The 22205-nt window shown below is 35.7% G+C and overlaps 3 protein-coding genes across 6 annotated transcripts in view; 2 read left to right on the forward strand and 1 right to left on the reverse strand.

The window, feature by feature from the left end:
• LOC113110993 (prickle-like protein 2) overlaps nt 1–1667 on the forward strand; it is a 72415-nt gene extending 70748 nt beyond the window's left edge. For all 3 annotated transcript variants that reach the window (XM_026275350.1, XM_026275351.1, XM_026275352.1), the window contains one exon: nt 219–1667. In XM_026275350.1, the coding sequence (XP_026131135.1) occupies nt 219–1111 (893 nt within the window). In that variant the 3' untranslated portion in view covers nt 1112–1667. The remainder of the gene's footprint in view (nt 1–218) is intronic.
• A 7582-nt stretch (nt 1668–9249) lies between these two features.
• Nucleotides 9250–15202, reverse strand: LOC113110995 (solute carrier family 2, facilitated glucose transporter member 9-like). 2 transcript variants are annotated; one of them, XM_026275353.1, is made up of 12 exons: nt 15113–15202; nt 14657–14752; nt 14399–14559; nt 14176–14300; nt 13839–13968; nt 12818–12966; nt 12554–12741; nt 12298–12408; nt 12088–12189; nt 11934–12009; nt 11093–11220; nt 9250–9591 (listed from the first exon to the last, which is right to left on the reverse strand). In XM_026275353.1, the coding sequence occupies exons 1-12, from the start codon at nt 15164–15166 to the stop codon at nt 9406–9408; spliced, it is 1506 nt and encodes a 501-aa protein (XP_026131138.1). In that variant the 5' UTR covers nt 15167–15202; the 3' UTR covers nt 9250–9405. The 2 variants fall into 2 exon arrangements, with proteins under 2 accessions (XP_026131138.1, XP_026131139.1); XM_026275354.1 differs by lacking the exon at nt 14657–14752.
• A 926-nt stretch (nt 15203–16128) lies between these two features.
• On the forward strand, nt 16129–20328 carry LOC113110996 (26S proteasome non-ATPase regulatory subunit 6). Its single transcript, XM_026275355.1, has 8 exons — nt 16129–16389; nt 17370–17575; nt 18160–18305; nt 18384–18603; nt 19435–19543; nt 19740–19908; nt 19987–20064; nt 20138–20328. The coding sequence occupies exons 1-8, from the start codon at nt 16245–16247 to the stop codon at nt 20232–20234; spliced, it is 1170 nt and encodes a 389-aa protein (XP_026131140.1). The 5' UTR covers nt 16129–16244; the 3' UTR covers nt 20235–20328.
• Nucleotides 20329–22205: the final 1877 nt, after the last annotated feature.

Raw genomic sequence — 22205 nt, forward strand, 5'->3', positions numbered from 1 at the left:
TGATTCTTTGAGTAGAAAGTTCAAAAGAACAGCATTTATTTGAAATAACAGAAATGTAATGTAAAAGTTTTTTCTGTCACTTGATCAATTTAATGCATCCTTGTTTGGGATTTGAACGGACCTCTAAAAATCTTGTTTATTGTTTGTCAACCTATTGTCACACTCAGTTGGGGATGCAAGAGAATATTACAGTTGTCTTACATGTTTCCACTCTACAGGTGCCTCTGCAGATGGAGGCAGTAAACGGCAGGAGCACTTGTCTCGCTTCTCAATGCCAGATTTGAGCAAAGATTCTGGCATGAACGTGTCTGAAAAGAGTAACATGGGCACCCTCAGCTCTTCTGTGCAGTTCCACAGCTCTGAATCTCTTCGTAGCTTGAACTCCGCACAGCCCTACCTGGAGCTTGAAGCCCCGGTGCAGGTCAAATTCCCTGTGCAATACCCTCGTGAACAACCTGGAATCAGTGCTTTGCCACCTGGTTTTACCTATCAGGAGGAGGATCGCATAAGTTTGGTAAGCAATGCCAACAACGCCCGTCTACCACCCATGAGTGAACGCACCCGCCGGCGCAGCATCGACCATCAGGAGCCACGGCGTCGACACCACCACCATCGCTCTCGCCGTTCCAGGCGCTCCCGTTCAGACAACGCACTTAACCTCGCTGCCGAGCGTCGCCCAGCTCCGAAACGATCTCAGCTTCATGTGCGTGAGGATTATGACCAGTTCCCTCCACCCCGTGGGTCACGGGACAACTACGGTAGTGGAAGCAGCAGGCTGAGACAGCAGCCTTTCAGACCCTGCCCTCGGACAACCTCCGACCTAACGCTTCAAAACCCTGCACTGCACCGACACCAGGGCCCTTATTCATGGGACCAGTACGATTACGATGACGACTGGTGCTCCACCTGTTCCTCATCTTCCGAGTCAGAAGATGAAGGGTATTTTCTGGGCGAGCCCATTCCCAGACCGGTCCAGCTTAGGTACATGACCAGCGAAGAGCTGCTGCGTAAATACAACTCTTCAGGACTGGGCGCATCCGGTCAGTTTGAAAGCAGAGGACAGTTACACACGCGCAAACGTAGGAAAAGCAAGAACTGCATTATATCCTAAAAGTCGCACCTGCTGCATCCTGCACAACATTGCACAAGATTCATTTCCCCGTCCCTATAGTTTGAAAGGCTTTTCGGTGTTGTGAGGCTTTCAGTGAATAATACGCAGTCATTTAATTTGTTCACAGCTCAATTGCATATGCATGCTTTCCCATGTGATATTTCTGAATTATTCTGGATGTTACACTTTTTTTTAAGGACTTGTATTAAATATTAAATCCGCAGCACTGTTGCCGTATTTGTTACAGCTAATGTGCAATTTTTTGTTATGTAATCCATTCAGGCACAGTGATTTCTTTTTTTTTTTTTTGTATGGTGTTTGCTTTGGGCTGAAAATCCCATTGATAAGATGTATATAGGCAATTGAATTCAATTCACTTAAGTTAAGGATGTAATGTAAATTATCTGTAAATGATGTACCACATATTTTTATATTTTGTATCAATAGAATCATTTATGTACTAAGCATAATGTAGAGAAAATAGTAAAGGCATGCACGTTAATTTGTTGATATTTGTCCTGTATTAGAAATTAAAGAGTATTTCTGTGAAAGATTTGATTGGCAGCTCTTGGTTCTTCATCATCAGAGCATTCTGTGATCTCTGACTCAGATTAGACACCAACACACTCACCATCTGCTCCATGCATTAATGCAAAAGACCACGGAGCATCCACAGGATCCAAATGGCTAGTCTCGCTTACTGATACACCTCATTGCTAATGACAGGGCTTATGAAAATTCAAGCAATCTTTCGATTTCCATCTTCGATTAGGGACTTTAAGCGGTGGTGAATCGTTTTTGCATCTCTAGTTCAAACTTTGCTCTGTGTTTGCATTCTAAACCATCATTCTGTCAGTAGTGCTCCTGTTTAAGCAATAAGATTTAAGAATATCATATTACCCATAGACTCAGAATGTTATTTTAGCTGCTGGATAGTACATATGTGTTTTTAAAAAAAATATATATTTATACGTAAACCATGACCACAGTCCCAGGTGCTATATGCCTGAAAAATGACAACTTGTTAAAAAAAAAAAAAAAAGTGGCAAAGAGCTAATGTTCCTGACAGGCCAGAAACATGAGATGCTTTGCGCTGCTGTCTGAGGAATGTTTGTCCGCAGATGTACTAAGAAGTGACCAGAAGAGTCTTTTAGTTTATGTCAAGTGTTATGGTATAACCAGCTGCATATCTATTTCTTCTCTTTAAGCTCTCTTTCTGTTTCCTCTCATTTTTGTTAGAATTATGAATTGGCAGTCCTTATTAAAATATTGTTATAAAAACAGGAGTTTTGGAACTGAGAAGCTGTTAATAACATCCTGGTATTGTTGCATATCGAGGATTATGCATTCTGGCAGATATGTCATTATTATTATTATTTTCAATAAAATTGTCGACACCACGCATTACATTTTGAGTTGTTTTTAAGTCACACGATTAAAACACTGACATTTAAGGCAGTATTATTTATTGAGAATCTGGACATCCATTTAAGCACACGTAGTGCTGCATTTTTTAAGCGATGTCCGATTCGTGAATCAAATGTGCTTTTCTTATCTTTTCGAGTCGAAACAATCTGTTTCACAAATGTGAGAGGAACAGACTGAGCTTTAAATATATTTATTCACTAATAATCTTACCTGCAGTGAACTTTTAATGACTGAAAGATCTGTGAACGAACCATTACTACTGGCTTCGTAAATTTATAAAAAAAATAAATAAAAAAAAAATAAAAAAAAAAGAGTAGTTTTGAGTCTTGCAGATAAAACACATTTCTGTCTGATGGTCATTTAGCCACCCAGTTTTACAGTGTGAGTTTTGCTGGATGTCAGAGGCAATTTTGTAAGAACGGCAAATTGGCACGGGCTGCCTGATATAATGTTAAAAATAGTTCCCAGAGGTCCATTGAGGGCTGATACTGCAGACAAAGCAAAACCATGAAATTGTGAAACAGCCCAGGCGTAACTTTTAGTCATAATGGAAAGTGTCAGACCTGTCTTTGCCGTTAAGGGCAGTGGCCCATGTCGGTTTTTCCCTGAAAATTTCAGATCGTTTGTAAATGTCCTCCAACCAACCTGCATCCCTGATAGCTGGATGATGATAAAATGCTCATATCTATGCTCATTTGCTACATTTAAGATAACAAACCCTTTTGACTTGGCTCTTTTGAGTTATTTTACTGGAAAACATACCTCCTATACCTTCAGAGAGATTGACTGCATCTTAATGTAATTTATGAAAGATTAGAACGGACATGTTTACAAGTAATTACAGATATTGTTTTCCCCTTTGGGCATTTAAATTGTTTATAAAAAAGAGTCCTCTTTCTCTGTCCAATAATCTCTTCTGTCCTTAACTGAAGAAATACCTCATAAAACCAGCAAGACACTCTCAGAGTTGACGTTATCCCCGTTTATGACCCTGTATTAATCTGTGGGCCATGACTGAATTAATCTAAGGACCAGAGCTGAGAGCAGGCATTATACTTAAAGCCATTAAAGCAATATGTATAGAAAATATGTGAGTTCATAGTCTATCCATCTTTTGTGGAAATTACATGTCTTTTTGGCAATTTATGGTTTAACTTTGCTTTTAGAGCATTTATGTCAGAGGTAAGTAATGTAGAGAGGAGAGCACTTTCAATGATGTGACATGACCACCGCTGTCATTATTTGTTGACTCGAGAGAATTGATTGCTGTAATTCCTATTTAAATATGATTACACAGATTTTGATGTAAATTTATCCGTGGAGCATTAGAGTTAAAACCATGAACCTGTACATAAAGTTTGATATATATTCTGTTTTTTAAAGCCATGCCCTATTAAAGTTATCCAGTTTCAAACTGAAAAAATGACCTCAAACTGGAAGCTTGAAACTACTTGGACAAACATTTGGCTCTTTTGGGATTTTTCATACAGCGCTTATACTTTTGTCCCATTCTGGCTGGGAGCAATATTAGGCACAAATTCATATTAATCTAACAGAATATTTGAGTTTAGATTGTGGAAATCTGTTTTTCTATCTTTGCAGTCTAGTTCACATATTTGTTTGCAAGTTTTTCAGAACCAGAGAAAACCACTGCAATGTCACTGGAGCTAGGCTACATATATGTCAAAAAGCTTTTTTTTTTTTTTTTTATCAAATATTTGGTAAACATTCAATTCGTAATCCTTAAATATACACACGCACATTCCTAAATCATGCGCAGGTATGCAAGGTATTTTTGAATGTGAGAAAAAAGTCAGATTCAAGCATTTACTTGCTTTATTTTTTTCCTATTGGTCAGATTATTTCAAGTCTATACCACCCTTAAATCCAACTGAAAGTTAACTCAGGTCAGTTGAGGTGTTTATATGAAGGCTTTTGGTCTGATTGAGCCATCGGTAGGATTGCTAACAGATTAAACATAGCATAAATAGTGTATACTTAACTCATATTTGTCCTTTTTAACACCTAGTAATTTGCCAAATACTTTTCGGTTTCACTTTAAATAAATGATCATTACGATGTTGAAGTATTAAAATGATATTGTTGTGTGTGAATCATCTAATTGTTCAAAATAGCTGGTGTCATTACTATTACTGAAGTGCAGCGCAGACACTCTTCTGGGTGTTATTAAGAACCACAATTAGGGAAAACTGCTTATAATTATACTGCTCAGCAGCATAGCCAGATTCAATTCACAAGTGCTTTACAATGCTTCAGTGTTACGACTACACATCACAGCATCCCATGCTCCTCAATAAGAGGTGCCTGGAGCGAGAACTTCCTCAACTGGCCCTCGTGTGTTCAATTAGATGGCAATAGGCTTTCAGGAGTGTTGACTGTTTTAAATGAATTCCCAGCTGCATTCTGTTAAGGTTCATTTGTGCAACCCTAAGCAATGTTAGCCAAATGTCAGCTCTGTTAGAGTTGCAATGAAACTTAAGTAACAATAGACCTTTTCGTCCATGCTGGGATGTACATCCAGTTTTATCAGCAAAGAAAAACGGATTTGATTAGAGATCAAATGAATCAATCTTGCATGATACATCACTGGAGAGAAGTCTAGTTACAACTTAATTTAGATTGCATATGCAGTAAATACTACTAATAATAATGTTATAAGAAATTGAATATATTAATGGATTAATTGTTGAGTGTAAGATCTATAACATTCATTTAGAAAATAGAATAGGGGAACTTTCATTCCATTCAATTTTTTTGTGTGATATGCAAATCTATAAAAGAGTGATACATTGTCAGTATGTTTAGTCACTGTTCTATAAAGAATAAAAGTGCTAGAGCTGCCTGCTGTTGCTATGGTTACCATGGCAGGCAAAAGTGCCTATTTACCAGAGAAATATGTGACCTGACTAACTTGGTGATGACTAAACTCAGACAGCAAGAATATGTGCATTCAACATGCTATTGATTTAATGTTTCTTTATGTTCTGAGAAACATACATGATTATAATTCAAAGCCCATCCTTGTATAAGCTTTGGGATTTGATGTTCATTCAGGAGATGAATATGACACTTTAATTTCCATCTGCATGATTTTATGCATTAATGAGATTCTCATGTCACCAGCTGGATGTTACGAGTTGTATGGCACAAATATGACAGCAAACCCCTTGAGGGTGTTTGTCATTTCAGTCAGATATCCCAAAACACATATATGCATGCTCATGAAGCCATCATGCATGTAGCTAATTTAAAATACCACAAATATATTATCAGAAACAATGATCCATGATACAACACATAATACACTCAATTCAAGTCCATTCTGCTTTGTTTGTTTCCATTCAGAAATGCCCATACAGCAACCTGTGCTATTTGGACACAATGACAACACACAAATCCATTACAATGAACACCACATGTCTAAACTGTGATGCTACCGCAGCTAAATGGAGCTATTCAGAGCTCATAATCCTCGGATCAGGAGGTCTCAAGACTGTTTAACATTCATAGAGACATTCATTTCTTACTCGCACATAGGAGATAATCCCATAGTGCCAAAGGCCCCGAGATTTCCAGCTGCAGCCCCAGTCAATCTACAGACATTAATGACCTTACTGAAACATGCCCATCTGTGCACTTACATGCTAACGCTAATTTACTGGGACATGTTGACGATCCATTTTAAATCAATTTTTTAGCTATATTATCCAGCCCTAATGTATACTGTGTACAGCATGTATTATAGTTCAGATGGGTGTTTTAAAAGGCGAAAGTGACTTGGGATATGGTAAGCGCTGACTGAGTCATGATGAATATTTGCTTTGCACATTAACCTTGTGATGTCAAAGTCTGAGTGCATCTGCTTGTAGACACCTTCTCTAGATTAATGATTGATTTCAGTTATACACCCGACAGGACGGCACCTGAATATTAATAACAAGCTGCAGGAATTATAATGAAGCTAATTATATTAACATTGTCTGACCGTCTCTTCACAGATTCCGTACCATTATATAATCTGTCTTTGCGGATTGGCAGCAATATGAGTGGAGGACAAATTAGGCTACTTCGTTAATGCACAGTGCGGTGTCAGTATGCCATTCATTTATTATCAGTGTGTTCAGCCCTTAATGCATTTTAGCTCTTTTAGAATTGTCCACCACTTAACAAGCCAAAGACACTCAGAACGAACAAAATCCATCTGCAGAGGACTGGGGTCACATTGCAGTGAACATAATTTGTTTTTCATGAGATCATGACATTGGGATTGGGATTGTGATTGAGAGGTGATTATTAATGTTTTAATGTTAAGGTTAGGTTGATCCTTTGAAAAAAGTACTATCGTTAAAAAGCGTTGCCATCATAAATTATTTAAAAAATAAAAAATAAAATAAGGTATATATAAAGTTATTTTGAATTGTAATATTTCACATTATTAGTGTTTTTACAGCATTTTTGTCTAAATAAATACTTCTTGGTGTAAGAGACTTCTTAAAAACATGAATCTTATGACCCCAAACTTATGAATGGTGGTATATAACTTATTCCACTTACTGTATTAGCAAAACCAACAGCACACAGATGAGATTTGCACATATAGTGGAGTAGCCTAGATTTTAACCCCTTCAATCCAAAGAATGTTAAAAAAAAAAAAAACGGAGGAACTGCATTAACAGCAAAGCATTTCATTGGACAAAAATGACTCTGCTTCAAATAATGGGAGACTAAATTTATATTTTTTATTTATTTTTTTGCAAATTGTAGTATAATAGTCACGGTATAGATAGGTAAAAAAGAATCAAAATAAAGTAGGCCTAGACAGTTTCACTCAAGTACATTTAAAAGAAACATTTCTGACAGGCAGCTATATTTAACATTCTCATAATATAGACTATATATGTATTATATGTAAAAGCTTAATTGGCAATAAAAAAACGTGCTTCCAGTGTAGCGCTGTATTGTGTTGTGTTGTATGAATTTGCTGATGAACAAATCTTCTTATTAAGTGTTAATCACACCACACCCTGCTTTACGGTAATTTTGCAATGAATAAACAGCGCCATCCATTGGCAGTTAAAAGTATTGTCCCATAATTGAAATTATTAATTATTTATATACATATAGGGATCGTTCTTTAACTGTGTATCGAAGGTTTTATTTTTTTTATTAAAACGGATTTCATATGAAAGTCACAAATCTTGGAAACCTATACATTATTCATTTATTTTTGCTACTTTCAAAATGAATGTATATTTAATTGTTTTACCCGACCCAGTATGTCAATCTTAAATATGAGAATGTTCAGCTAATTTATTAATTTATCAAGCTCTTTCCATCAATCAAAAGCTGAAGAAACACACAAATACACAATATACACATTTGATAATAATTCCTAATTATTCCTAACACATGTATTCACAATGAATCCAGTTTACTAAATGTTGTCAAAATAATACTTGGGCCTATGAGGCTCTGTTCAATCCTGTGCCATGTAGCACATTTGAATCTCCTAGTTTCTAACTAAAATGAGGTAATTCTCATTAGGAAACATGCTGTGCACAAGTTTTTCCTGATATGATATACTTTGGGTGTTGTGGGATGTCCATAATGATTGATAGTCAGTTAAATGAATCCTCCAGTTAATCCTGTGAATCAGCTGAGGCGGTGATAAAGCATCTAGTTATGTCAATCATTATTGGTCTGTGAAGTTCACACAGTACCTATTAAACTGCTAATGTGGCTAGGGAGCCCCATACAGCCTGTCCGGGACTGATAAGACAGAAATCCCTGAGGTCAACTTTCACAGGGTTCTACTGGCCCAAAAGCCCTTGTGCAATAACATGGGTGGGCTGATTAAGTGGGGTCAACCTCACTTAATAGTTCAACTATCTGCATTATGATTGAAATAGAACGAAGGCAATCTTGCAGAGCTTACAAAGCCATTAAAACTTTTGCTTAGGGCTGGAATACACTACATGAGTTTTATTCTGACAGAATAAAACTGAGAAAAACAGGACATCCGATCCTGAGGACTGAGGATTACACACTACCAGAATTTCAGGTGATTCTGAAAACAACTCATGCATCTCATGCAGAAACGCGTCAGATTGCTAGGAAACAATATGAGCTCTAAAAATGGCTTGAAATATCAAATATGTGTGATTTATTTTAACTGGATGGAAATATGGTCTGAAGCGAAGAAAAAAAGAAGTCTGTGTTCATCATACACGACACAATTTTTCACTGAAATCTGTCAAATTAAATCTGCGGTCCAAATCATTTTTTTTTCTTTTTTGTGAATTCCATCCTTTAGCTAGTTAAAGAACAGCTAGGAGGTCAAGTAAGAAATAAACGTGTGTTACTGCAGACATTACATAATAAAGTTAGACATTGTTTAGTCACTGAGAAAGAAAGACATTTTTTTTTTTTTTTTTTTTTTTTTTTGTCAAGGTGTTCTGAGTGGTAGTGAAAATGTACCAGTTGTTTCTTAAACCTGTGAAACGTCTCTTGAATAAGAGAACATGCAGATCAAATAACAGAATAGGCTTCATATTTCACATTTATTCATCCAACAAAAAACTAGTTTATTATAGTGTCTTTGGTAAACAGCTATCTGGTCACAAAAATCTATTGAAACTTACTGCTACCGGTTTTCTCCACGGTTTTCTTCTCACAGATGAACTAAAATCAATATTTCAAGTGCATTTATTTATTTATTGCTATATCAAGTAGGATAATGTACCATCATCAAGCAGTCTGTCTTTATAAATATAATGTTGATAAATATGATAATTTAATATTTCTTGTGCCTGTCCACATCTAGTCCATATTTACATCAGTATAGTTTACAGCTTGGTCTCTAAGCACAAGACCTCTTCCGTGGAGGATCCACACACTCTGATGTTCTCAAACTCTTGGGAAATCTCAAGGAGAGTTTTGCCTTTTGTTTCAGGAAGGATGAAGAAGACGTAGAGAGCGGCTATCAGACCAACGCAGGAGAAGAGAACAAAGCTAAGAGACTTCAGAGTGGCCTGCAGAAACATGGATGAGAACGTGGCCTTTTGTTAAAGTGAGATGACAGACTGCAGAGCAGTTTCATAGGAGCAGTGAAAAGGTGTGCTGAAAACCTGCTATTACACATTGTTCAAGATGAAGACATATAATATAGGGCACACATGACATAATTATTCTGTATTTTATGAGAGTGTAAAATAAAGAGAAGAAAAACTTTGAGAGATTCACAATACAGTCATAATCATTGCTTTATATTTTCTGGCAAAACCTTTTTACATAAACCAATAATGACATTTACTGATGGTGCATTTGTGGAGAACGGGCTCACTATATATTTTAGCATCATTAAAGTTTATAAAGTGGTTGAATCCACAACATTGCTTTATGTTTAAAGACATGTGGGTTATTCTGTGTCATATCAACCAAATTTCAGAAACTTCCTCAAGTATATTTTTAGATTTTGTCAATATTTATCCTGAGGAAAGCCAAAATGTCATGGATGTATATTACTTAGTAATTCACTATTGTGGACAGGGGTCAAAATGGCAGTTTTCACGTATGATTCAAGTTACAGGGTGGTTGTTTTTTTGCACAGAGATTGTTAGGTCTATTAGTAAAGTCTGTTGATTTTAACAATATTTCTTGAACTATAATTTGCCAGTAATGGCCCCTTTTCAGTTTTTTTTTTTTCAAGTTTCAAGTTTGCATGCCTGTTACTCAAGAAGTATTAAAGATATCTTAATGTCCTTTTAGATTTTGGGCCTTTACTAACTTTACATTTGTCAATTTAATTTTAAGGAGCCTATGGTTCAATTTCAGAGATGTCTGAATTTCAATATTGCTCCAGGAGTAATTTTTTAAACTGTGTACATATTATATTCAGTGGTCAAAAAACCGAATATGTGTCAATTTGCATACATATTTTTTTCTGTTCTTTTAAAGAGGAGAGTCTGAAAAACAAATTATGTTGTTTCCCTATATCAAAACAATTGCCATAAATATTATTTTCTCATTGTTTGCATGTATTGCACATATAAAATATATCTCAGCATGATTTTAGATTTTTAGATTCTCTTCTTTTGGAGTCATTGTTTTCAAGGCCCTGTGTCCCATATGGGGATCTCAGTGCGGCTCCATGTCCACATTGTTGTGGTCGAGAACCAGATGTTTGCATACAGCTGATGCTTATTGTATTTGAAAAGGATTGCCTTAAGAATTATGAAGATGCCAAAAGAAAAGTTTGTTAAGACCCAAAATCTATATTTCTTATAAATAAGAAATTTTTATTATTTATTAGATTAGATGTTATTAGATGCATTATCTTTAATGCATCATGAGTAACAGCCATGTCAAAATTTGGAGAAAAATGCTAAAGTCAACGGATTTACTATTAGCCTACCAATCTATTTTTTATCACCTGTAATTTTGGTGATATCAAAATTATGAGCTAGGGACCACTGGTTGAGTAGAGATGGAACGACCCACTTTTTTATAGTATTGGTATGGTGAAGGACTTACAATAAGGAATGGGAAGAGGAATCCAAATATTGTGAATAGCAGCCAGCGCAGGAAGCCGATAAACACAAATGCAGCCGGGCGGTATGACTGGATGAAGATCTCGTTGGCGAGTGATGGAGTTATTGCAGCTGTTCAGATCAAACTGGTTTTGAGTTGTTGGCACTGGCTAGTCAGTTTTTAATTAATGTATGTGCTTATAATAAGCAATATAAATGTTGTCGAATGCCGTTGTTTTGAACACAGCAGCATTATTGCAAGAGCAGTATTGCTTATACAACAGGAAGTAAATATAGTGAAAAAAAAATATATTATTGCGAGTTACTTTATTTCAACCAATGAAAGTCGGCTGTCAAACAAATCAAGCAACAGTGATTTTAAATGCATTTTTTTAAAAGAATCAATGTTTCTGAATGAAGGAGTTAGGGGAATGATTCAGTGTTTTAATCATTAACGCTTTAATTCCTGAATGAATCAGCAATTTTGAAAGGAGTGATGCAAACAATAATTCCCAGTGCTTTAGGAGTTAATCACACGGAATTTGTTTTTTATGTGGTGAAGCAGAACAAATAAATAAATTTTTAAAAAAAGTGATGCATAAAAGTAGAACTTCTTTTAACATTATGCTTTGTTTCTATAAAGGCATGTTGTGCATGAGAAGCTGCAAAATACCATGCACAATGGTGAAATGTTCTTTTTATACCACATATTTACATAGAAAGCAATGGAAATGAATTTCAAAAAAAGCCCCTTATGTGCTGTTATTGTTGCTTTTGGAGTGCCTTGTGACCAATCAGATTTGAGGACTGAAACTAAATGTTGTAGAAATATTTCAATAGTTTACCTGGGCCTCCCCCAAAGAAAATAAAGAACAGGAAAATCAGGATGACAGTGATGTATGGAATCACAGAGCTGTAGTCCTGCAGATGAAATCGAGATCAGCTAATAAAGTTCTGTTTTGATCGCTGTGAGCTGTTAAATGATAGAGACTCACTCACCTTTAGGTACATTGTGACAGTGATTAATACCATAATGGCTGACATTCCCCCAAACCCTCGCCACATCATGGCTCTCCTCCCTACACGCTCAATAAACAGCCCCTACACATGCACACAAATGCACACATTGGCCCCATAGATGATTTATGCAGTTCCTCCATGACAAATTATGCCAGTTTGATTTCAGATTTTAATGTGAAACTTACTTACACAGGTTATGGAGATGAGGACTTCTGATGCTCCTATGCCCAGAGTGACATAACGGATCTTGTCCATTGGAATACCCGCTTCCAAAAAGATGCTGAAAGAGAATACGGTGATCTGTGCGCAAGAAGGGTAAAAGATCACAATATTTAGTATATACGTTGCTCTGTAAGGATCTCTTTTTGGCAACACGGTGACATAAGACACATTTCTATTTAGAAGCATAATTTGGTGCATTGACAATAAATGCTAAATGGTTTACAGCAGAGGTGCCGCCGAACTGGATGCATCCGTTTATGACCAGCATGGAAAGGACCTGCCAGTGCAGATGCTTGTCTCTCAGCAGATCCAGCACACTCTTGTTACACTGCTCTCCAATGACTGCCTGTTCTGCTAACATCTCCTCTATGTCCAACTTATAATCGCCTGGTCCCCACAGACACTGCAGTGCTGCCGATCAAAACGTCAGTATGTGAAAAGACGACTGCAATGACATACAGAGGTTGATCAGTTAAATGTGATGCACCTTTTCTGCACTGTTTGATGTTGCCTTTCTCTATCAGAACATATCGTGGAGAATCAGGGAAGAATGGCAAGATTGCCAGCTGGACCACACAAAAAAACCCTGGGATGCATAGAAGAATGTTCCAGCACTCTTCACGGCCAAGAATTTCCCTGTGAAAAAAATTAGAAACTTAACTCAATATCAAAAGATTCCTTTCCTGAATCCAGATCAATTAAAGACAGATGAATCAAACATTAATGGTGGCATGAAACGAAAATTCACCACACTACTAGTCAAAAGTTTGGAATGTTTTTTTTTTTTGTTTTTGTTTTTGAAGAATTGCAGAAATGTATACAATTAAAAAGTACTGTTTAATGTAATATATATGATGTTTTCCTGTGATATCAAAGGTGAAGTTTCAGTCTTCAGTGTCACATGATCCGTCAGAAATCATTCTAATATGCTGATTTTATACTTGTTGTTGTCAGTTATTTTCGGTGCTCAATTATTAATAATTTTATTACTGTTATCAGTGTTTTTGGTGATTAATATATTTGTAAAAATCATATTTAAAAAAAAAAATCTAAAATGTAACTTTTACAATATAACTTACAATATAACTCTAATTTTCTTTGATGAAACGTTAAAAGAACAGTGTTTAATTAAAACATAAATATTTTGTAATATTATAAATGTCTTAACTATCACTTTGGTCAATTTATTTTTGTCCCTGCTAAATAAAGTATTACTTTTTTAAATATCTTACCCCAAACATTTAAATGGTAGCATATCACGTTCTCCACCAAAAATATTAAGCGCCTGTTTCCAACATTGATAATAATAGGAAATCTTTATCATTAGACTTTTGACTGGTGGTGTATTAATCTAAAGCATGTTAATGTTAATACTGTAAACATTTCATTAATAGCGTGAACTGTTTTTTTTTTTTTTTTGACTGTGTAATCTAATCAAAGAACTCAGCTCTCCTACTGAAAGACTGTATGCTGGACGTCTGAATAAAGCTTTAATACTTAATTATTACCTGAGGCCAACAAATTGTCCTAATAGTTTACCAAGGGACATAAAGGTAGTGACTGTGACGGTCACCATGCCTCGGATTTTTTTCGGTGAACTCTCACCAAGGTAGATGGTATGTAAATTCAAACCCAGCCCTTTGAAGAAAGAGCAAATCACATCTTATATATATGATCACCACATATATATATATATATATATATATATATATATATATATATATATATATATATATATATATATATATATATATATATATATATATATATATATTTATATATATATATATATATGTATATATACGAAGTATATATATAATTTTTTTTACAGTCTAATACACATACCTGCTCCGAATCCAAATAGAAAGCGTGCTACAAGTATCAACTCGAATGAGTATGTAGGTTTGCTAATATACATGATTACTGTGGGCACAACTGCTATGGCACTATTCAACAGCATGGCTCCTTTTCTGCAAGAAGAATATATACAGTTAATGAACATCCATTTTTGTTGTGAAAACATTTAAAGGATGAGTAGGGAAAGCAGACGAGGATGGGTGAGATTAACCTTCCCAGGAGACTGGTTAAGTGTCTGACAGTAATTGAGCCAATGAGACCTCCTAAAGCGTATAGAGCCACCACAGTGGACCAGATAAAGGTGACAGTCTTCTCTCCTGGAACATCCCCGTAGTGATACGTCCAGCTGCTGTTAATAAAGCTCTGAATGTACTGTGGAAAAAACAGATAACAGTGGATTGATTCATAATATAACCTGCTTTCGTAATATAATAACAGGTAAAGAATAAATACAAATTCAAGGGCGCACTGGAGATGGAGAGCTTATTGCTGTGAGATGATATCCATTTTGAAAAGATCCTCCCAATCCTACCACAATGATAAAGATAAGTGCTTTCCCAGCGACCTGAAATTACAGTCACACTGTTCATTTACAACATATTTAACATTTCAAGTCAATACTTCTGATATTTCACATTAAACCAGCACGGAGGGGGGTTCTCTTGATCTAGATTGACACCGAGTCGTATTTTGAGTGAATGAGTTAACTTTGGTTAAGAGTTTAACTGTGCGCTTGGTTAAAAGATATGAAGAAAATATCTGGGTTATTTTACAGAGACATATTATCCTGCAATATACTTAGCTTTACCATTATGGTTATTTTGTTGAAATATAATGAGACAACAATTCTTTAATTCTTCTATATGAATTCAGATTTCATCTAATTTTAAAGATCTGGCGATATATTTAAATAACAAGTTCCTACCAGTTCCTGCAACACGCTCTTCATGCTTTTCTTCGTGTATCTTCTTGTGTCCATGAAGCTCCACTGCTTCTCTTCAATAAATACAGTGTCATCTCCGTTAGGCATTTTGATTAATTTTTGACACAAGAATGACTCGTCACATTTTGTCTTTTAAAAGCTTGCTGTCTATTTATGTATCTGCATTTGTCAGATAAAATAAAATAAAAATAAAAATAACAATACAAAAAAAAAAAAAAAAATTATATATATATATAGTAAAATAAATATATATATAGTACAGACCAAAAGTTTGGACACACCTTCTCATTCAAAGAGTTTTCTTTATTTTCATGACTATAAAAATTGTAGAGTCACACTGAAGGCATCTAGAGCTATTTGAGCAAGAAGGAGAGTGATGGGGTGCTGCGCCAGATGACCTGGCCTCCACAGTCACCGGACCTGAACCCAATCCAGATGGTTTAGGGGTGAGCTGGACCGCAGACAGAAGGCAAAAGGGCCAACAAGTGCTAAGCATCTCTCGGGGAACTCCTTCAAGACTGTTGGAAGACCATTTCAGGTGACTACCTCTTGAAGCTCATCAAGAGAATACCAAGAGTGTGCATAGCAGTAATCAAAGCAAAAGGTGGCTACTTTGAGAAACCTAAAACACGACATGTTTTCAGTTGTTTCACACTTTTTTGTTATGTATATAATTCCATATATAATTCCACATGTGTTTATATATATATATATATATATATATATATATATATATATATAAAATCTTATGAATTTGATGTAACTAAAGTTAATATAGATAGAAAGAAACAAATACATAAAAAAATTACTGTGTTAAAAAATTAAGTAGGCCTTCTTCATTGAGTAGACACAAATTTCTTAAATTGATTTTTGTCAGTGGCATTAAAGATTGAAAACCCCAATATGACATACAACCAGATGAGGGCAGTGTTATTATTTTTGTTACGTTGTTTTCTCTTTGTTAGACTGTCTTTTCCCTGCGTTGATGTCTCGAGCAAGAGGAAGTGAATTTACACTTTTTTTTTTTGTTTAGATTTCCCCGTAGTCATCATTGTCGCTCCCAGGCTAAACCTAGACTCCCGTCCTCCTCTGGGTCTCTTTTAACTCTGCAAAAATGCCTTTGGAAAACCTGGAGGAAGAGGGTTTACCTAAAAACCCCAATCTGAGAATAGCTCAGCTGAAGTTTTTACTGACTCTGAATGATCACAGACAGGATGCTAAAGTGAAGAGCGAGCTGATGGACGCCATCAAACTCAACAGTGAGTTCATTCGCTCACACATGCTGCTCGTTTAGCAGATATTTGTCAGCGTTACTCTAACGTTACCACTGCAGTAACGTTATATGCACGAGCTTGGTAACTTCCCAGCCTCTTGAGGTTTAGTTAGCTGACAGGCTAAGCCAAGTAGCGTTAGCATGCTAGTTCATTAGCTGCTAAAGTGTTTGGTTGTTTTCATCGAACACATTTCGTCTTCTTGCACTTTTGAATGTCCATTGTTAGTTTTCTTAATTGCTTTATTATGATATAGCGTAAACCAGGAACCGTTGTCACAGTTTTCGTTTATTCTTGAAAACAGCGTTGGGTTACTCTAATCTAAATTAATCTAAAAAAAAAAAAAAACGAATTAACGTTACCAGTTACTAATTACATCTTCTCACTATTACTGTGACTTGCCTTAAAATACTCCTAATTACTGTTTATCAGTACGTATTAAAGTAGTTGTTAAGTTTAAGATTTGGGTAGGGTTAATACGGTCTTGCAGAATAAGACACTAATATGTAATAATAAACAGACAATATCCCAGTTATATTATTGCTAACAAGTGAATAATAAGAATTGGACACTTAAGTGTTGCCAATGTTAATTCACCGAAGTATTTAAAGTGAGAAGGGTACATAAACACCAAACATTTTAAGGTTAAACTTAACATTTTGATGTTAAATCCACTATTGTATTGTATTTATTCATTTCTACACTGTATTAAATTCAATTACATAGGAAGTAATTGTAATTAAATTACAGTATAATCCCTTACTTTACATTTTCAAGGGAAGAGTAAGTAAATTACAGTAACTAATATCTTAGTAATTAGTTACACCCAACTCTGCTTGAGAGTAATTCAAAGTCTAGATTACAAACATAGGTTCAAACTGGTACAATTATGATTCTCTCATTTCTAATTAGATCTAAGTGAAACACCTCAAATGTGAATGTAACGATGTTGTGATTGTGTTTTGTAGATATGGCCCCGTACTATGAAGCCCTGTGTAAAGAGCTGAAATGGCCGGTGGACACGGATCTGTTGAGTAAGATGAAGAAAGCAAATGAGGACGAAGTGAAAAGGCTGGATGATGTTTTGGAAGATGCTGAGAAGAACCAGGGAGAGAGTGAGATCAGAGATGCCATGATGGCCAAAGCTGAATATCTCATCCGCATCGGTGACAAGGTGTGAATTCATGAATTCAGTCACGCTAAATAATAAATGATGTTTTTGAAAGTCATCTCTTATGCTCACCATGACTGCATTTATTTGTTAGAAATACAGTAAAACAGTAATATTGTGAAATGTGTTTATTTTAATATATTTTGAAAAGTTTTATTTCTGTTGCAAAAATGAATTTTTATCACCATTACTCCAGTCTTCAGTGTCTTCACTGGTGCTTAAAAAAAATCATTTTAATATGCTGATTTGGTGCTCAAGAAATATTTATTATCGAAGTTGAAAACGGTTTATATTTATAATGCTTAATACTTTGTGAAAAGCAGGTTACAGAAGGTTTCTTTGATGTATAGAAAGTTCAAAAGAACAGCATTTGTTTGATAAAGAAGTCTCCTTAACACTTAATTACATTCTTCAGTCTTACTAATTCCAAACATTTTGAAACCAAAAAGATTTTGAATGGAGATAATATATTTTTAAGTTTGGTTACATATGTCTATATATTTGATTTTCTGCTTTTTATCTGTTTAGCTTCTTACCCACACATTTTATCCTTATACCCATTGATAATATTTCTGTCTTTCGTTTAGGAAGGGGCCCTGACCGCCTTCAGGAAGACTTATGACAAGACCGTTGCTCTTGGTCATCGCTTAGACATTGTTTTCTACCTGCTGAGGATTGGCCTGTTTTATATGGACAATGACCTCATCACCCGCAACACTGAGAAAGCCAAAAGGTACAGACTTGTTTATTTAACAAATCCATGTCACCCTCGAATGTTGGCCTGACACTTGAACTCTGCATGAATGAACAGTTTGATTGAAGAAGGTGGTGACTGGGACCGGAGGAATCGTCTGAAGGTGTATCAGGGCCTCTACTGCGTGGCCATTCGGGATTTCAAGCAGGCAGCGGAGCTCTTTCTGGATACGGTCTCCACATTCACCTCATATGAGCTTATGGACTACAAGACGTTCGTCACGTACACTGTGTATGTGTGTATGATCGCTCTCAAGAGGCCGGACCTGAGAGAGAAGGTGATCTGTTTAGCCTAAAAAAACAATATATATACAATACTTTTCAAAGGTTTTATGTTTTTTTTGTTTGTTTTGGGAAAATAAATTAATTCTCTTATTCAATAAGGATACATAAAATTGATCAGAATTGACAGTAAAAATAATGTTGCTAAAGATTGAACTGAATTGTACTTTTTATTAATCAAAGAATTATAATTTTAAAATGGTAAGCAGGACCTGTTTCAACACTTCACTAAATGTGTCTTGAGCACCAAATCTGCAAATTAGAATGTCCGCAGGAATAAGTTACATTTGAAAACATATTAAAATCAAGATTTATTTAATATTTGAAAAAAAAAAAAAACTTTATAATTTTTTTTTTTACATTTATTTAAAAATGCAGCTTTAGTGAGCATGAGACCTCTTTAGAAATATGAAAATAATAATAAAAATCATGCAGACCTTCAGAATTTATTAAAATAATTAAACAAGCATGGTTAATGTCATGATTTTAGACCAATCATTAGAAAGCACAATAATAAAAAAAATTAACTTTGACAGACCTAAATATAGATATTTTACATTGTCTCCTCATTAAGGTTTAAGGATGCAGGACCAGTTTGAAAACTCCTGCTTTTTATATATATTTAATGCATTTTGCAGACACTCTTATCCAGAGCAACACAAATAGCTTTAGCTTGTTCGAACATTGCAAGTGTGAAATTCAGAAAGTTTTCTGCTAGGAAAGGACTTCCTGTATATGTGTTATATAAAAGAATTAACCTTATAAAAACAATTAAATCGAATAGTAATAACCTTATGCATGAAATGATGAAATGTCTGGTCTTTCAGGTAATTAAAGGTGCTGAGATCTTGGAGGTGCTACACAGTTTACCTGCTGTCCGTCAGTACCTCTTCTCTCTCTACGAGTGCCGTTATTCTGTATTCTTTCAGTCATTAGGTAAGTGAAATATTGGCAGTGGAGACTTTAAAGAACGATTGAGGAAAATATGTTATTGCTTAACAAGCCACGTTCTGTTTTAAGATGAACGTTGTTATTTATTTGCCATGTTTGTTGAAAGTGCTTCTCTAAGTCTGCTGGTCTGTTATTGTTTAAAATGTTTTGGACTCAGAGGTTCCATGTTTCTCGTCTTTAGCTCGAGTGGAACAGGAGATGAAGCAAGACTGGTTGTTTGCTCCTCATTACCGTTACTATGTCCGAGAGATGCGAATCCTGGCCTACAGCCAGCTCCTGGAATCCTACCGCTCTCTCACGCTGGGATACATGGCCGAAGCGTTCGGAGTCAGCACAGAGTTCATTGACCAGTACGCTCCCGTGGTCAAATAAACAACTATGTAAATAGTCATTATTTTGCGCTCACTTTGGTCTTTTTCTTTCCCAAGGGAGCTGTCGCGATTTATCGCTGCAGGACGTTTACATTGCAAGATCGACAAAGTCAATGAGATTGTGGAAACCAACAGGTGAGGACCGGTCATTTAAATCTCTGTTGGAGATATAGTTAGCCAAATGCATTTATTTATTTTTTCTCTACAGACCTGATAGTAAGAACTGGCAGTACCAGGAAACCATAAAGAAGGGTGATCTCCTGCTGAACAGAGTGCAGAAGCTGTCCAGAGTGATCAACATGTAGTCAACATGCATATGACGTCTGATCGATACTCATCTTTTCTTGTGAACGGGACTTGTTTTATGTACAGAATATAATAAAACTGTATTGGAGGAAACATTTGAGTTTTTCTTTGGTGTGTGAGCAACTGGGGGAAAAAAAAAACTGAGGCGGAGACATTTTTCTTATAAATAACTGTATAAATTATTTTTTCTTTTTTATATATTTACAGAAACTTGTTACAAAACAAATATACTATACAATCTTTCTTTAAATATGAAGTAAATCTACCCTACTGTTTGTTCATGAATTACATAGCAGCTAACACACAAAAGTCCAGCTGATCAAATTATTTTTGAATATGTATACAAAAAGAGACAAAGAAAAAAAAAAAATCAAAAATATACACACTTGTACATTTTATATGTAGAGGCTTCTTCCCCAAAAGCAAACTGCGTTTATCATCTTTGATTCACATTCCAGATCTGTGGTGATTAATCAAACAGCTTCACAAAGCTTTCATGGTCTGAAAACAGTGGAGTTACAATTTCAAGGTAAACAGTACATGTATCTGCCTAAAACACTGGTTGAAATCACCGACTTGGCCACAAAAATATCTTTCCCTCTCGCTTTGAAAATTTCTAATATCAAAAGTAGTCATAAAAGAATACAAGGGACAGCTAAGATGCTTTTCTCATGTCAGTCAAGTAAGTGTTACTCTGCCATGCATTTCATCAATCAGAGTTTCCGCTCCAATTGAAAGGGAAAAGGGCGATGTGTGAGATTCCTAGGCAGGTATAAAAACAATTTTAACCCTTAAATAACATTCAAGTACTGTGAAAAGTATACATGAAATAAAAAGCTCTGCCTTAACAACAGTCGATGAGAAACTAATTCAGGCACTTTCTCTCTTTTTTTTTTTTTGTCGGTGTTAAAAGCAAATGAATAAGTAATTAAAAAGCAGTGTATCCAATTACAAAGTTTGGCAACAGTGGTGCACAATTTGCACTGTACAACTGTATGGTTTCCTCATCCAGCTAGAAAAGTCCTACAAAATACATCAGCCAGCCAGAAATCTTTTGCACAGTTAAACGGGCCATTTTAATCACATTCTCTGACCATGAGGGAAAAGAAGCACTATTGACACCTAGAAAACAATATAGTGTACGGTGGATGATTTTTCCACTACTGTGGCAACAATCTGTCGGGGAACTCGGCGTGCGACTAACAAGAAGCTGTGTTTGGATAGAGTGGCGTATTGCATTATCAACTTGGCAGTGAACCACTTCTAATAACCTTAGAATGTTTCCGTTTACTAAATAAATAATAACGATCTCAATTGTACCAAAAATCGTTTACGAAAATGCTTGTGCAAAAATACATCTCCATATGTACAATTCTTTAACAAAATATGTATTCTCAAATAGGGATACTTCAATATTTGAATTCGGTTTTGTGTACGAAAAAGCTGAAGGGAAAAAAAAATACACGAGAAAAAAAACATGCTCTACTTCTCAGCGACCATTGCTGACTGACATCAGTGGAGTTCAGTAATTTACAGGAGTTTTAAAGAGAAGCCTCAACTTACACAACAAAATCCACCTCAAGATCCTTATGAAGATTAATGAGCCAAAGAAGGATCTATTGCGTTTAAGTTGCCAGACCCACAGTGGAAATGAGAATTAATCAGAATGACTAGCTACTAACCTCTTTAGGGGCACAAAGAAAAAAAAGCTTGTGTGGGATCAATGCAGGAACGTTCAGTCGCAGTATAAGGTAGTGGTTATTGGATGAGATGGTGCTGGCCAGACTAGTTCACAGTATTGAGAGTCGTGTAGATGTCTACTCCATTGCTGAGATGATAGTGTGTCTGTCATGTTGGTCTATGGCTCAACGCCAACTAGCCACGAGCCCCTTTCTGAGACTGAAACGATATCATGCCTAAGGCATCTTCACTAGGAAACTCTCCTACAATCATGTGAGCGAGACTGCAGA

This window comes from Carassius auratus, chromosome 11 (assembly GCF_003368295.1).
Source record: "Carassius auratus strain Wakin chromosome 11, ASM336829v1, whole genome shotgun sequence".
Taxonomy (NCBI): Eukaryota; Metazoa; Chordata; class Actinopteri; order Cypriniformes; family Cyprinidae; genus Carassius; species Carassius auratus.

Excerpts from the sequence above, each read along its gene's own strand:
- LOC113110995 (XM_026275353.1), bottom strand. The coding sequence starts at position 15,166 with ATGGACACAAGAAGATACACGAAGAAAAGCATGAAGAGCGTGTTGCAG. Across the intron at positions 12,742-12,817 it reads CATCAAACAGTGCAGAAAAG|CACTGCAGTGTCTGTGGGGA; the intron begins GTGCATCACATT and ends TTTGATCGGCAG. Across the intron at positions 11,221-11,933 it reads TTTCTTTGGGGGAGGCCCAG|CTGCAATAACTCCATCACTC; the intron begins GTAAACTATTGA and ends TGATCTGAACAG.
- LOC113110996 (XM_026275355.1), top strand. The coding sequence starts at position 16,245 with ATGCCTTTGGAAAACCTGGAGGAAGAGGGTTTACCTAAAAACCCCAAT. Across the intron at positions 17,576-18,159 it reads TCATCCGCATCGGTGACAAG|GAAGGGGCCCTGACCGCCTT; the intron begins GTGTGAATTCAT and ends TCTTTCGTTTAG. Across the intron at positions 18,306-18,383 it reads AACACTGAGAAAGCCAAAAG|TTTGATTGAAGAAGGTGGTG; the intron begins GTACAGACTTGT and ends ATGAATGAACAG.